The sequence below is a fragment of the Diadema antillarum genome, unplaced genomic scaffold, assembly GCF_040938485.1.
Source record: "Diadema antillarum isolate AM-2024a unplaced genomic scaffold, OU_Dant_1.0 scf00000039, whole genome shotgun sequence".
Classification (NCBI taxonomy): domain Eukaryota; kingdom Metazoa; phylum Echinodermata; class Echinoidea; order Diadematoida; family Diadematidae; genus Diadema; species Diadema antillarum.
In genome coordinates this window covers 1,528,151-1,544,607 of record NW_027270928.1, presented here as the reverse complement: position 1 = coordinate 1,544,607, position 16,457 = coordinate 1,528,151, and the positions used below count along the sequence as shown (strand labels likewise).

Below are 16,457 nucleotides of genomic sequence, written 5' to 3'. Positions count from 1 at the left end.
GTAAATACAGACAAAACCTTAGGACTTAAAAGTAAGTCTTAGGTAGGATTTAAAAATTTAAGTCTATGTTCGACTTAAATTTCAAGTCTATAGGATTTATTTTTTAAGTCTTATTAGATTACATTTAAATCTTTCTTAGACTTGTTTTTAAAATAAATCCAGCTTGGATTTAAACGACGAAAGACTTATTTTAAGCCTTCCTTGGATTTATTTCAAATGAATCCATCATGGATTTAAACTCAGACTACTGAAAATGACAGCCAATTGATGCACTTTCTTCACATGTAAAGGTCTATTTATTTTAACAAAATCAAACTGATGCATTTTTCACAAACATCGATAAGTTACAAAATATACAGATGATTGTCATACACATGTAGGCTCCAGAAAAAATGAAATACGACATGATGAAAACAGAGCATATTTTGCAATAGTCTCAGATGGTCACATCTTCACATTCATGTTACTGATGCTTCTTTCACTGTGTTCTGTAAACAAGTTACTAGACGACTGGAACCTTCATTGCCAAATAGATTACTTTTTTTCACTTGTTTTTTTAAATCTTGCAAGATGACTCCATACGACTCGATTCACTTTCATTTTATGTATTTCTTTCCCTGGTGAGCATCGTTAAGTCGTAAGATGGAAACTATGAACAAATATAAGATTAAATAAAAATTCTAATAACTTAAATTTTAGAAATGATGCTGTGTAATAAACAATACAGCCTCCATTAAGTTGACGTTTAGATTTACACGCTTTGTACGTCCCATGCATGCAATTTAAAGAATTATTTGATTTTTTGGAATGATGCATAGTATAAATTTAATCAAGAGGGAAGTAAAGGCCAAAATTAGTGTAATCAAATTAGAAAAGAGAAGAAATTTCCCTACACAGAATGGTGTAAAGACTATGAAAATCAGCTACGAAATAAGGAAGATATGCCTCTTTTCAATTTCACACATTTCCAGAAAACAGATCTTGTCCAGTCTTTATGAACGTCCAAATGAGGGAATTGATGATGTCATTCCTTCAAAATATTTTTACACTTTTCACCTGCATGTATTTGCATATTCATACGGACTAGTCAAGAAATGTTTTCTGAAAACGTGTTACATTTCCTTATTTCTTACCAGACTTCCCTAATTTTTCCACTATTCCGTAGGGAAAATTTACAATTGAATCCAAACTGTATTACATACAACAATAGGGAGCAAGATCTATGTAAACTCTGAAGTAAATTCACCTTAAAACATTAAGAAGCTCAAATAACAATTAACATTCTAAACTTACTTCTAAAATTCCTTGAATATCGATTGTCTGAAATGGATTTACATAAGTACATTTCCATACTGCATTTTGGTAGACAAAATGTTTGACAAAAGAATATACAAATTCCTGCTTAATCTATTGATATTTAAGAATCCATCTCAACTGATGACAGGGAACCATCTCAAGAGACTGTTCAAGTGAGATGGACCACTAGTTTCTTAATTACTTTGATGTCATATCTCGTAACAAAGCACTATGTTGAAGTGATGCAATCTGAATTTTTAACTAGAATTATCACTCATTGTGATTAATATACCCCCACCCACAATTGAGGGAATTAGCTCAACCAGGATTATTTTTTCTTACTTTTTAATAAAGAAAAAAATTACCATGGCAATGCACTGTTCCACCTCTCAAATCAAGTGCTCAAAAACTGAGTGAGCAAGATAAATAAACTGACGATTTCTATGGTTTTTACTAAAAATTGTGTAACCATGGCAACACAATGTTGGACATTAAGAAAAAAATGAAGTTTGCACAACTATAGGCCCTATATCATAGCCGTCATATGTGCCAAATTTCAAGCTAAATGCTAAAAGGGTGAGGGGTTTAGTTGAATTCACATTAGTGTATCATTTTCATGCAAAATATACTGTTACCATGGCAACACATTTTCCACACTGACAAAAGATTTTTTGCACATCTAGGTAATGTAGAGGTAACATGTGCCAAATTTGAAGCCAAAATGCTCTAAACAGAGACAGGAGAATCGAAATGTTTGTATGATTTTCATTGAAAATGCACCGTTACCATGGCAACACATTGTTTAACAATGATGAAATATGAAGTTTGCATATTTCTGAACTACAATGGTTGCATGTGCCAAATTTCAAGCCAAATGCTCAAAGACTGAGGGAGTTACCTGAATCCAAAATATTTTTGTATGATTTTCATTCAAACTATGTTGTTACCATGGCAACACAATGATCAACAATGACGAAAGGTTAAGTTTGCACATGTACGTACCATAGTGGTCAGGTGTGCCAAATTTCAAGCTAAATGCTCAAAGACTGAGGTTGTTACATGAATCCACAATATCTTTGTATGCATTTTAGTGAAAAGATGCTGTTACCATGGCAACGCATTGTTCACCATTGATGAAAGATTAAGTTTGCACATCTATATGCTAAAGTTGTTGCATGTGTCAAATGTCAAGCCAATTACTCAAAGAGTGAGGGAGTTAACTGAATCCACAATATTTTTGTATGATTTTCATTCAAAATATGCCGTTACCATGGCAACACATTGATCGACACTTACGAAAGAATACGTTTACACATCTACATACCACAGTGGTCTTTTGTGCCAAATTTCTAGCTAAATGCTCGAAGACTAAAGGAAGTTAGCTGAATCCACAATATTTTTGTATGTTTTTTGGTTTAAAAAAAGCTGTTACCATGGCAACGCATTGCTCACCACATTGTTTCCATATCTATATACCATAGTGGTCATGTGTGCCAAATTTCAAGTCAAATGCTCTAAATTTGTTTAAGGTGCCCATCTGCGCTGAATCTATCCTTCCTCGTGGGTTCAAGCACATACTTTGGCTGGAAAACCAAAGTTTATTTCTTTATAAATAGAGAGTTTCATATTAAAGTGTTTAGCCACAACGTCATAATGAAAATAGCAACAAATCAGCGCTCAATAAATGTGATGGACAATGGCTCAACAACACTGTGGGAGTGATGAAAATTAGGTAATCGTTGAATAATTACAAAAGTGTTCAGGGGAACTTAAACTTTCTTCTTTCAATTTAAATCAATGCGGATCTGGCATTACTTTTTTTTTTCATCATCAACCAGACATAATATACAGAAAACAAGCCAAAGATGAACAATAAATAAATTGAAACTGGACATGTATAAAAACTTGAAATATTGTTTAAATGTTCACGTAGCAATGCAAATGCAAAAGTGAGGCACACACATACATGATAGCACCTCTAAAGGAAACATTGCGGCATTAACTTTCCTTATTGTGTTATTTTCATTTAAAAATGCACACAAAAAAAATTACAAGGAAACTTTACTACAACCAGGGCATGACAGACATGCTTCTTGTGTGCATGGATTTGTAGCTCAATATAAATGGAAAAGTGAGGCACACATAACATAACTCAATATCCATGAGTCAAACATTATGCATGATAGTATCTTCAAAGGAAACATTGCAGCATTTTACCTGTGTTACTTTGATTTAAGAATTCACCGAAAATTAAGAAAACTTTGCTGCACATCAGGGCAAGTCAGATATGCTTCTTGTGTGCATGGGTTTGTGGCACAATGTCGGAAAATCTTACTAGCATCATACACTGACGTGTTCTTGAAGTTCGTGGCTAATGCCCAGAACGAAGCCCTCACTTGGGATTGTAGCAGTACATGAATATGCCGCCACAAAATCAAAGAATGCTTCAAGCACCCAAGCATATTTGACGATGAAGACACAGTGGGCTTTAAAGAGTCTGTCAAATTCTTGCTTCCGGTCATCTCCAGCCTGGACTTAGTATGGTCTTGTCCAGGATGAGAAAATACTGGATGTACGTCTAGTCACTCCCTTATCTGACTAAGCAGGGCTGGCTGAAGGTGGCATCTTTAGCATCACTGAACTTCGCGCTTCTCGCTCGTGATGTATACGTTTCGCGCGGATCAACTTGGCGTTTCCCGTTTGCTAGGGCTTTCAGGTGGGAGAATCTCCAGATCAGAAGATGCTTGGGGCTGGGGTTGGAGTCTCTGCATCAGCAATGCCATGAACATTGGTTCCTACCTGAAAAGAGATTAAACATGTATAGCACTACTGATATTTCGAACTAAATTTCACTTGAATCGTTTGAGCAAATGACAAAGGCTACAATTATTATCAAATAAACTTTGCATCACATAGAGGGAAGTTAAGTTCTCAGTGAGAGGGCACTCTGGAGGGAAAAAATATTAAAATATAATTTTACATATTGATCTTAAATACAATGTACTAATAACATATTCATCACATAACTTTTAGTTTGTGATGTACAAGTAAATATTTCTGATATATTTCGGAACATATTATTTTAAAACATTTTGTCTCATCTGGTAAACCTCAAAGCCTTGAAAAAAATTCCCAGAAATCAGATTACTTTTTGCCATCATCGGGGTGGGGCCTACTTGATATTTACATGTTCCAGACTCATAAGATATTTGATGTACATATTATTACAAATCAATAGAAGTCAGCATGCATTTTTAATCCGTAATTTAATGAATTTAAAAGAAAACTGTCAAAACACGGTAGATACCCCTACACAATACTCATTGCTGAATGTTCTAAAGTTTGTTTGAGAAGAATCGCTTCAAAAACACTGATATATCAGAGAAGAAAACTTTGCATTTCTCACGACAGCATGAGAAATTCAGATTTTTAAATTCTACCTGTTACTGAGTACATGCAGATTCTACACGAGTCTTGCTTTGTAAGATACGAAGCTCAAATATTCTTCTCTAAACATGAGCTGGTACTTAAAAGCCCAATGAAACATGCATATTGATAATTCTCAAAATTGGAAGCTCAATGATTTGATCATAAACTGATTTCAAGTCTATAAACATTAAGCATATACTGTACTTACAGGCACATAGTCATTCTGCACCATGTACTGCTGGGCATCCCTCGGGAGCACGAGAGGTCCTCTCCCTTTCTTCTACATGGGGATGTTGGGTCTGTGAAGCATCGCTGCAAGTAGTGACATTCCACAAAATTCCTATAGAATGGAACACAATACAATTTTTTTTTCAACTTTAAGTATTTCACCCATTCTCTTTAACATATTAGATATGACGTATTGTATCAGCTCTGACAATCCCTAACATTCAGTACGTTTTCGACTTATTATCAATATCAGTCTATGAAGAGCAAAATCGTACACATTCACTTTCCTGAAAGGTGTAATAGCAATGAAGCATAAACAAATGAGTAAGTTTTACTCTTACACTTTGGACAGAAATTGTTCCAGTAATTAAAATATAATCAATGCCACAAGATCTATGAGGATTGGCGGAAGGACTTACTGTCTCCATCCATGTCTTCACATCTTCTTACGATGTCTCGCAACTAAGGGTGGTTTCGCTTGGCAAGTGCAAGATTCTATTGACGTAAAATGGCCCCCATCTGTTCACCATCTCCTGCACTTTTCTCGGTACAACTGGGCAAAGTTCGCATTGATCTGAAAATAAACACAAAAACTGTGAAATATCAGTGATAAGGAAGTGGAAAATGAAAAACAGAAACGCATGACAAAAAAAAAAGGAAGAAAACAAATATGCTTCGGGGGTATAAACGGTCGCCATAGCCACATTTCTAGATTTTTATGTAATTAATTATTTCTTATTGGTCTCGAGGGTTGTATTTCATGCTGGAGGAAAAAATGAGACCGATATCTCTGATTTTTGTTTCAGATGTTATTGTTAAAATCAATTTTTAGAAATACCAGGGATGTCTTGCATATCTAAACACCAAGAAGGGATAGTCCTGACAGAGTACTCCTTGGAGTACAAATTATACAAATAACAGATAATTTGCATTCCCTTTATCTTAAAAAATATTAAAAGTAAAAAATAAAAAAAAAGGCCTCATATATTGTAAAACTTCACTACATTCTCTCACGGGTGTATGTGATGCTTAATGCATACATCTCAGCCAGAAGTGTAGATATGTAGAATTTTTAAGTCTAGATCCTTCTACTCAAACACAGATCACCACATTGATTATGCTACAAAGAGAAAGACTGGAGTAGAATACCTTTATCCAGGTGCGAAATCTTGTTCCACTGCACGAGTTAATCCCATACATTATTTGTTTCATACAACGCCTTCAACAATAACACTAACAGACTTACTAGTTCAAGAAAGAGTCTTGAATTCAGTGCAGAAATGGCAACCATAAGGCCTAGGTGTCCAGGCCTACTACTGAGTGGTAGTAATAATAGTAGAAGTATTTTCATGGAATGCAAATCAGTAGCACATTCACATTACATACACATGTACGCAGCCGAGTGCAAGTACACTTGTAGCATTGAAGTTGATTATTCCAGTAAAATGAGTGACATGATGCACGCTTGATAGTACATTGTAAGAGTGTTGAGTGCACACGCCAAAGGTAATTGTTTATTGTGACATCAGACTCAGTAGAGACCTAGTCATGCAATGGAACAGAAACTGTTTATTTATTGTAGACCCCCTATTTTAATATGGGAGTCAATGGAAATTGGTGATGTCAGCCAATATGGCCCATGCGATAGAAGTTTTTACAGTTCAGAGCTTGACGCCACTGCACTGGCATTGCAACATTGGCGCCCTAAACCCTGGGGCGCTCATCACACAGGGGGCTTCGTGTTTGGGCTGGTCGCAGTTCTATTGTAGCGCCCATAGGGTCTACGTACTATTGGTGGCCTAAACCAGGGAGCACCTCCCTGCCTAAACACAACGTTAAAAATAAAACCCATCTAACAGCATATGCCCTACATTTTATCACAGCATAGTGGGGCATGATAAGGCCTAGAACTGTGCCTTTCTACGTAGAAACTGATAAATTAAACCTTACAAGAGTGTAGGAAGGGGTGAACTGACACTAACTTGTTACTGTTACTCAGTGTTTAATACATAGACGACAGTTAGGCCTACGCTACAGTAGCCTGTGTTATGCCCATAGCTTTACCTTTCAGTCAAGACACCAACATCGTAAATCATTAGGTAGAATGGGCGCTGTATAAGAGTCCCTGTATTATTACACTTGTACTTGCAGTTTCACCGAAATAGAGCCCCCACAATACTAGTATAACGTTAGCCTACATGTAACTTGTTACAATGTTTGGATAGACACATTAGCCATGAACAGCTAACGTTAGCACTGGCGCTTCAGGGATGGACAGCGCTGTATAGAGCGGCAAGGCTCAAACTCGCCAAAAATGTAGGGCGGTTAGTGCACATCTTAACATCTTTTATCTTTGGCTACTGAGTCCCAGAGTTATCAAACACATTCTTAAGCATTCATACAGTAATATGCTCACCTTTAAGCAACTTGGTCAAGCTTCCGTCAGATTATGCCCTTAAAAAACTCCGGCCTGCATGACTTCTGCCTTCAAGACCAACTCAACTGTTCGAGTCAATAGCGTTTGTTTGCAAATCAATGGTCGATGGTAGGTACAAGTACTATAGTACATGTACAATGTACATATTGTGCACTGAATGTGTGTGTATGACTACGCTATCTTGCATCGCATGAAGCAAAGTGACGGCCAGCGCCAATTCCGGTTTTAGGCGGTTCAAGATAACGCATGACGTCATTTACAAGTCATCTGATTGGCTGAAAGTTTAAGTCCTTGTTAGATTTAGATTGCGAACAGCTTCGACACTCAACTTTTAATCGAAGCCACCTAAAATAAGTCTTAAAGACTTAAAATATTTTAAGTCGTAAGAAAGATTTAAAATTTAAGTCCTAGAAATTAAGAGAGTATATAATATAATATATAATATTAATAATAATATATTAATATAATATATATGTGAGAAGAATCTTCTGTACCCCCGAATATTAATAGTCATTCTCTTTTGTTTATCCTTACTTTCGGTCTTTAATTTTTCCCGTGCTCCTCATCCTGTACCCCACACTAGGCTTTTGTTGGGACCTACACTCAACAAGCTTTGCTTTTTAATAGGTTCCATCGTATTTCTCTTTGCATCCTTTACTTTGATTGAAAATGACACATCGACCGCTATGTATTATGTTTGTATTCCTATTTCTTTATGTGTATCCAAGCTGGACATTCTGTATTATCATATTTTGTTATATCATGTATTCTTCATCGAGAAATACGAAAATAAAATTGAAATTGAAATTGAAAAATTGAAATCAAACTATGATGGCTTAAGTCAAAAATATAAAAGTACTTCCTAACGCACCCATTACCACAAAGATAACAACAAAAGAGGAATATTCATAAATGAATGTTCCGATTAGAAATAAGTTGTGTAACAATGAAATATACAAATACATATTATGTGTGATTTTAATCCTTTTCAGTTCATACACCAAGTAGTCTGCGGTAGTCACGCTTGTCCCACCTTCCTGCACAATCGTTGATGATCTTCAAGTGACCGTCATCTTCGAGCGACTTCAACACCTCGAACTCCTTGTTGAAAGAGTGTGCGCTCTTCGAATAGTTCACGAATGCGTTGTCGTAGTAATGATATCGAAGTGTCCGATTCGTGGGGTCGACGTAGCGAGGATAGAACCCGTACAGCGTTATCCTTCGGCAAAATGTGGTAGCTGCAAGGTACAACGCTGCGCCCGTCGTTGCATGTCGGACTTTCATCCACCTAACAACAACAACAGCAAAAAAACTAGAACTACTTATTATTACATACAATATCATTACTTTGTATGCTTTTCATTGAGAAAAAAAAAGTTACCATAGAAATGTATTGTTCAACACTGAATAAATGTATATTTTGCTCACTGATAGGGTCCTAGTCACATGTGCCATATCTCAATTCAAGTGCTCTAAACCTGAGTAAGATAAATAAATCATCAATTTTTATGATTTTTATTGAAAAAAAGGTTGTTGCCATAGCAACACAGTGTTTGACAATAACAAAAATGAAGTTTGCACAACTATACATCATAGCCGTCACATGTGCCAAATTTAAAGTCAAATGCTCAAAGACTGAGGGAGTTGACAGAATCCACAGTATTTTTTTCATGATTTTCACTCAAAACATGATGTTACCATGGCAATACATTGTTCAACAATGATGGAAGAAAAAAATTGCAAATACATGTACTATTGCGGTCATATGTGCCACATTTCAAGCTAAATGCTCGAAGATTAAGGGAGTTAACTGAATCCACAGCATTTTTGTATGATTTCAATCAAAATATGCTGTCACTATGGCAACGCATTATTCAACAATGACAAAAGACTAAGTTTGCACATCTCTGTACCATAGTCCCTGATAGTGGTCACATGTGCCAAATTTCAATCTATATGCTGAAAGACGGAGGGAATTTGCTAAATCCACAATATATTTTGTATGCTTTTTAGTGAAAAAATGCTGTTACCATGGCAATACACTGTCCAACAGTGACGAAAGATTAAGTTTGCACATCTACGTACTGTAGCGGTCACATGTGCCAAATTTAGAGCCAAATGCTCGGGTGCGTTTATAAGATTTTTCTTCTGGCCAGAAACAATGTTTTGAAACACTATTTCTGGCCAAACAGTGTTTCTAGCAAGAAAAAAAAAAATCTTATAAACGCTAACCGTGATTTGAAACAGTGTTTCGAAACATTGTTTGGAAACGCACAAAATAGTGCGTTTCAAAACAGTGTTTCTGTAGAAACAGTGTTTCAAAAATCTTATAAACGCAACCGCGATTTCAAACACTGTTTAAATGACGTCACAATGCCTTGCGCGCGCCCTGTTTGACCTTTTGCTGAGGAACAAACTGCGCAGAGTGAGTTGCGCAATGGCACAGTCTGAGCGAGAGCCCCGACACGCTCGGGGAAAAAATCTTATGCTCTCCTGACAAAACCGTGTTTCAAATCAGTGTTTCGAATCAATGTTTCAAAACAGTGATAATAGGCACGCAAAATCTTATAAACGCGGCCAAAGACTAAGGGAGTTGACTGAATCCACAATATTTTGTATGAATTTCATTCAAACTATGCTGTTACCATGGCAACGCATTGCTCAACAGTGACGAAAGATTAAGTTTGCATATCAACGTACCATAACCATCACATGTGCAAAATTTCAAAGTATAATGCTCAAAGATTGTGGGAGTTAGCTGAATCCACAATATTTTCATATGCATTTTTAGTGAAAAAATGATGTTACCATCCAATGGCAACGCGTTGTTCAACATCGACAGAAGATGTTTTGTGCACATCTTCATACTGTAGTGGTCACATGTGCCAAAATTCAAAAACTCAGGGAGTTAGGCCAATCCACATATTTTTGTATGATTGGTATAAAAAACTGTCGTTGCCATAAGAATATGGCAACAGATTTATTCACGCACAAAATACAGACGTCTTGCACAACTACACATTACATTGATCAGTTGATCGTATATCCCACATTTCAAGTGAATTACTATAAAACGGAGAGTAGTTTTCTCCACAACATTTTGTAAGATTTCTTGATAAATTTGCCGCTACCATGGCAACGCATTATGGAATACTGACGAAAAAGTGGTCTTCCATATTTTCTTTGATAGCGGTCACATATGCCAAATTAGGGTTAATTCCTCAAAAAGATAAGAGAGTAGTTCGATCCACAATTTTTTGCAACGGACCGATAGCTCGACCTCCCGACCGCCCGACCGCCCAACCGCCCGACCTCAGAGTGATTCCTGTATACTCCCATATACACAAAGTGTCGGTGGGGGTATAAAAAAATCAACCAAAAGACAAAAACAAAACAAGACAATATCAGCGAAGAGCAAAGTCCATGATGAGCCATGAAACAAAGATACCGACAAAGAATGCGAAACACGAAGTATGTCAATCTTGGACCAACGAAACGGTCTTACAATAAACATTTTAATATATTTTTATATCATTAGTCTACAGGCGAAGCGATCTCAAGTAGAAGTATTATTTTTGTAACATTGATGGCATACAAAGCATTTCTTTTTCAAAGAAATTAATGACTGAGAAAGAAGAAGTATGTCTCGAATTTTGTTCTTGAAAATTTGTTCAGAGCGGGGTATACTTTATCCCATGTTAACAAGCAATTGGACGGCAATCTGTCAGGAGACAATAAACATCTAAATGAATAAAAAAACGAGAAAGAAAAGTATGCCACGAATGGTTTTACTGTGAAAAAAAAGCAAATATACACACATTCCTGTTGGACCAATTGGACTAGCCGGACTGAAGGCAAACAGAACTTTCAGGTCGTGATACTTCACGTAGAACTGCAGTCCTGTCTTGATGAATTTCATCAGCGCAAAACCTTTTATGCACCAAATTATAGTGTTATTTTGACGCTGCATGAGTTTCAACAGACATCGACAATCGTCCGTCACGTTGTCGACTGACGTATTCGTGTAATCCATAGCACACGCGAATATCGCTCTGCTCTGTTCGCCGTTAATCGTTGTTACATTAGTCTTTGATCCAACATCACGAGCGTATTCCCCTCCCGCGGGAGCGAGGTTCATTCGCAGAACTAGATCCGCCATGTCGATGGCGTCACCACAACTGCTATTCGATAGAATGCCGCTATTTCCCACGAGTGCGCAGGAATCTACCAGCGGGATCGACCTGGTCTGCTTGTTCCGCGCCAAGGCAGTCAGAGACTTGGTTATTTTCATTTCACTCGGCCGTATTCCAGGGAGAAATATCTTGATGATCTTCTTGCGGGTCAACTTTTTCCTTTGGTGGAACGAGAGAGAGAACAAAAAAATCGAATAATAATGTTGATACATATCGTTGACTCATATTTTCGAAGACTACAAGTCAATCACCAATGTTGATGGAACTAGGTAGGGCCTATATGCATTGCATTTGAACAGCGAAATGTAATGAAGAGAATGGTATTCTTGGACCACCTGAATAGCTTCAGTTAAAGTTGTGTGGTTATTATTAAACAATTAATTGTTGTTATGATTTACTTGCACTGTTGCACAGCATTTAAAGAGGATGCCGTAGGACAATCACACGCAATTCAAGTGATGAGTTTTACCTTGCCTCAATAAAGTCCTTCGTCATGGATGATATACGTGTACTAGTATTTGTTGCTGCCGTCGTCTGTAATTGCCTTGATGCCACAGGACCACGATCTGGACCAAACATGTTAAAAGAAAAACCATGCAATGCACAATGAAAGTCATATAAAATTTTCCGTCTCGGAATTAGGCCATATTCATGAATATGTTATTCTGTAATCAACGCTGACGCTTATTCTATAGGTGGATGCAATTTCTTTTTTTTTCTTTCACTCTCCTCCCCCCCCCTTTCTTCTTTGCTCTCTCTCTCTCTCTCTCTCTCTCTCTCTCTTTAGTCTTAAAGGTCTTGTTTACCTTTGTCAACAGTGATTTTAAAAATGTTCAAGATATGACATGTAATGCATGTGTGTAAGTCTGTTGTACCACAAAACATTCTATCATATAAAATTTTCGCAACAAGGCCTAAAATATAAGAGATATCTGTATTTTTCTCAATAAACCGTAACTGTAGACGGTTTAGTCTGGAAACATTTTTATTATCAATATTGTTCACATTTTGTATATTCAACAATACTTAACGTCGATTTTACCGATTCAAATTTTTACAGTTGTTGTTTCTATCCCTAACTTACATTTTAGAACTATTTTAAAGCACTAATGCTTTTTTTTTTGTTTCATCTGCAAATGGTAAATTATACCTTTAATTGGGAACAATAGTTTACTAGATCTACAAAGATGTTTCATTTTCTCATGAAAAATTTGATAGGTCTTCAACTAGATACACTTAAACTATGAAATTTGAAAATGAACTGATGGTTTCAACGAAATGAATTATCATATGATATTTCGAGAATCACATTATGCATTTTAATACCTCACAATTTCAATATCTGAATTCACCATTCCTATTAACTAACACTGATAACTTTTTTTTTTCTTCAAGTGGGAATTATGTGTCATGTCGACATTTTTAAGAATCTCATGTGCCTCTTGTGATGTTGACATCTACTAGATAGGAGTCAAATACAGACTTAGAGCCAGCGACTCCAAAAGACCTTGGCGGAGCTGTGGTATTTATATTTCCTTTTAGTTTCTTTATTCCTGACAAATCGTGATTGTTAACGTCTCAACAACTTTACCAATGTGACGTGACGTTTATTCTGTGTATTTTTTATTTCTCTTTTCATGAAAGGCCAGGAAAGCATGCCGATGTGTCATGAGGTCAGGAGACTTCACTCATCCCAAAAATAATACAGATTCAAAAAGCATCTCCCGACATTGCAAAACTCAGCACCACTGCAAAACGGGTTCCCCGAACCCTCTCTTGTTTTCTCACCACCGACCAAGATCCCTCTGAGATATTCTGGTAAACGCAAAAGATCCGGCAGGACCAACACTCACTTAAAATGAAAACACTTTACAGAACCTGGTTTCTTCATATGCAGATCGAAAAGATGCTCCTTACATCAACATATCGTACAAACAAACACATTCACAAGAACCGTCACCAATTTTGCACATTCACTATCACACTGACCACATAGACTGAAAAACGGAATAGGTAAACTATCTAACCTATGACGTTTGAATTATCATAAAGTACATCGCGAGTGACGATCGCCATTCATTCAGTACTATACACAGGGTGTACAGTGCTATGAGGTATGTGTTGTGCAGGTGTAGTGATATCGATCTCTATACCGGGTGTCCCAAAAAAAGCGGAACGGTGGATTTTAAGTACCTTGCGGTCTAAAAGTTATATATCTTTTGACATCATTAGAAAGAGCATCTTTCGCAGAAGACTATGATACCAAAATTATTAAATTTGGTTCAGTATTTTTTATTCTACGCCAATTTCTGAAAATGCAGTCATTGTCAAATTTTGCCGGATTTTTGCGACTTATGAGATAATAATTTGAGCGCGACACGCGATCCATACGGTGAACATTGTGTAAGCTCGGTGATCCATGTCAACAAAAGATACAGCTTTCACATTGGGCACGGGCCAGGAAAAAACAGTGTGTGTGTGTGTGTGTGTGTCTGTGTGTGTGTGTCTGTGTGTGTGTGTGTGTGTGTGTGTGCGCGCCCAATATGAAAGCGTTATCTTTTGCTGACATGGATCAACGAGCTTACACAATTCACCGTATGGAACGCGTTTCGCACCCAAATTATTATCTCATAAGTCGCAAAAAATTGAAAATGACTGCATTTACAGAAATTGGCGTTGAATAAAAAGTACTGAACCAGATTTAATGATTTTGGTATCATGGTCTTCTGCGGAAGATGCTCTTTCTAATGATGTCAAAAAATATATCACTTTTAGAACGCAAGGTACTGAAAATCCACCGTTCCGCTTTTTTTGGGACACCCGGTATAGGTGCGTATATAGTACTCTGTCAAATGTCTGTAGCGTACATGACAATGTGGTGTGAGAAACGTATTTTACATTTTTTATTTGCACTCACCATGCTCTCTCTTTAATGGGTATAGTATGAGAGCTTGTGGTGTGAATGTATGCGAAGATGTCGGAAAAATATTGGGATATTTGGATGTCTTCTGATTCTTTTTTGAAAATGATTAAGGACATGACAATTCTAAATTCTGGGAGCAAAGAATTTCGGTCTGTGGTCCATGTTGTCTCAGTCATTTAGGGGATTTCTAACACGAAAAGAAAGAATAATTGACTAGTTGTGTATGAACGAACTGCAGAATTTGCAAGTAATAGTCATTAAAAAATTGTAGGAAGCCAATTTCGTCATTTTGTATTGTGGCCTGAAGACAGCAATCTGAAAAGTATGAATATAAACAGTTCTTAATGTTTTATTTGATGAGATAAGGAAAAAATGTCAAGTAAGACAGATTTGTGCTTAATCGAGAATAAGAATCGCATCTATTTAAAGTGAGCCACAAAAAACTCCAATACAATATCTCAGCTTGTGGTATATTGCAGTCTCAAATCACTGTACAGAATAACAGTAAAAAAAATGGAGATATGAAGTTTTCCATTTGGTGTTAAATCCCCATTCTTTTTTTAATAGATGTCCGAATACTGGGGATTTGATCATTCCAAGTTGGGGTGAATTCCATGCCTTAACATGCCTAAGGTTTCGGTGGATCTAATTTCAGTTGGTTTTTTATGAATCCAAAATGTTACAATCAGTATAGGTCCTATCATCAGTATGCGACGAGAGTTGTTTAAAACATATTAAATTTGTTGAGGAAACGTTTAGGGAAAATATATGACAGGAATAAACCACGGGAAAATTTCGTCAATTTCGGCGTTTCAATTCATAATCAGCTGATCAGTGTTTCAAAATCCTCATGGGGATAAAATGATATCAGTATCTCAAAATTAAAGGTCTGAAGGAATTCATTTCATCAATTCGAAAAAAAAAAACGTAGTATCTATCCTTGAGGAACGACATGCACAACATTGGGTTTGAGGGATTTGGAAGATTTTAATGCAAATTATTTCTTCCTGCTTGCTAGACCAAGTGTTAAACCAAGAACGTCACATATATTTGTCTACTTTGGAAACAGGTTTAGGCCCTTTTAAATTTAATGTCTTATATACATTATGTTGTATATACATATACACACATTTTTTTTTCAAATAAGAATACAATTTAAATAACGAAGGGAAACCTAATATAATCGACTTACCAGTGGTGGATTTAAAATTTGCACCCCTTTTGAAGTCCTTCCGAGGTATCTTCGTGGTAGAAGCACTCAGGTACATGACTATAACGCATAGGCAGACGAAAAGGCACAATTTCATGTAATAGAGGGCAGTCATCTTCTTGTTCTTCCTCTACCTGTACCTAGACAGCTAGAGGTTAACTATACACACTATGAAATCAAAGTGTAACAAAGGTGCAACTTTGTTAAAAAAACAACAACCTAGATTTAGACTTCCGCCGCGATATTCCGACAGGTTTAAATCCTACTTCCACGGAGATGCGCTCGCTCCACTCCAATCGATATACGGGTGCGAGTTTGCCACTGTATAGTCGTAGCAAAACCTGACTTACATTCATCCGTTCAGTGTATGTACCTCGACGAGACGTGCTCGTTATTCTTTAATTAATGCCCGCGAAATCCACTTCCACCGACCCCCCTCCCTATCCACACACACACACACACACACACACACACACACACACACACACAAACACACATACACAAAATTTATACGCACTTAAAAATAGAGACTCATAAGAATCTATTAAAAAATGAAATTACTGCTGCTGCCAATGTCAGTTCTGGTTGATTTCAAACAATATTCCATTTTCGATAGTTCGAAGACCGTGTGAGATTAGTAAAAATCATAATAAGCTATAGCGAATTTGTAGGTCAATGAAATGTGTTACGTCATAATTGAGTCTTCGCCATAACCTGTGTAAGATTACTGTACATTTACGC

The 16,457-nt window shown here is 36.7% G+C and overlaps 1 protein-coding gene and 1 long non-coding RNA gene across 2 annotated transcripts; both read right to left on the bottom strand.

Moving 5' to 3' along the window:
• Nucleotides 1-237: 237 nt before the first annotated feature.
• On the bottom strand, nucleotides 238-5,453 carry LOC139711081 (uncharacterized). The gene is made up of 3 exons (XR_011709495.1): nucleotides 5,373-5,453; nucleotides 4,934-5,065; nucleotides 238-4,095 (listed from the first exon to the last, which is right to left on the bottom strand). It is a non-coding gene; the product is annotated as an uncharacterized lncRNA (long non-coding RNA).
• A 2,439-nt stretch (nucleotides 5,454-7,892) lies between these two features.
• Nucleotides 7,893-16,062, bottom strand: LOC139710694 (alpha-2,8-sialyltransferase 8B-like). The gene is made up of 4 exons (XM_071622617.1): nucleotides 15,699-16,062; nucleotides 12,053-12,149; nucleotides 11,209-11,742; nucleotides 7,893-8,678 (listed from the first exon to the last, which is right to left on the bottom strand). The coding sequence occupies exons 1-4, from the start codon at nucleotides 15,829-15,831 to the stop codon at nucleotides 8,384-8,386; spliced, it is 1,059 nt and encodes a 352-aa protein (XP_071478718.1). The 5' UTR covers nucleotides 15,832-16,062; the 3' UTR covers nucleotides 7,893-8,383.
• Nucleotides 16,063-16,457: the final 395 nt, after the last annotated feature.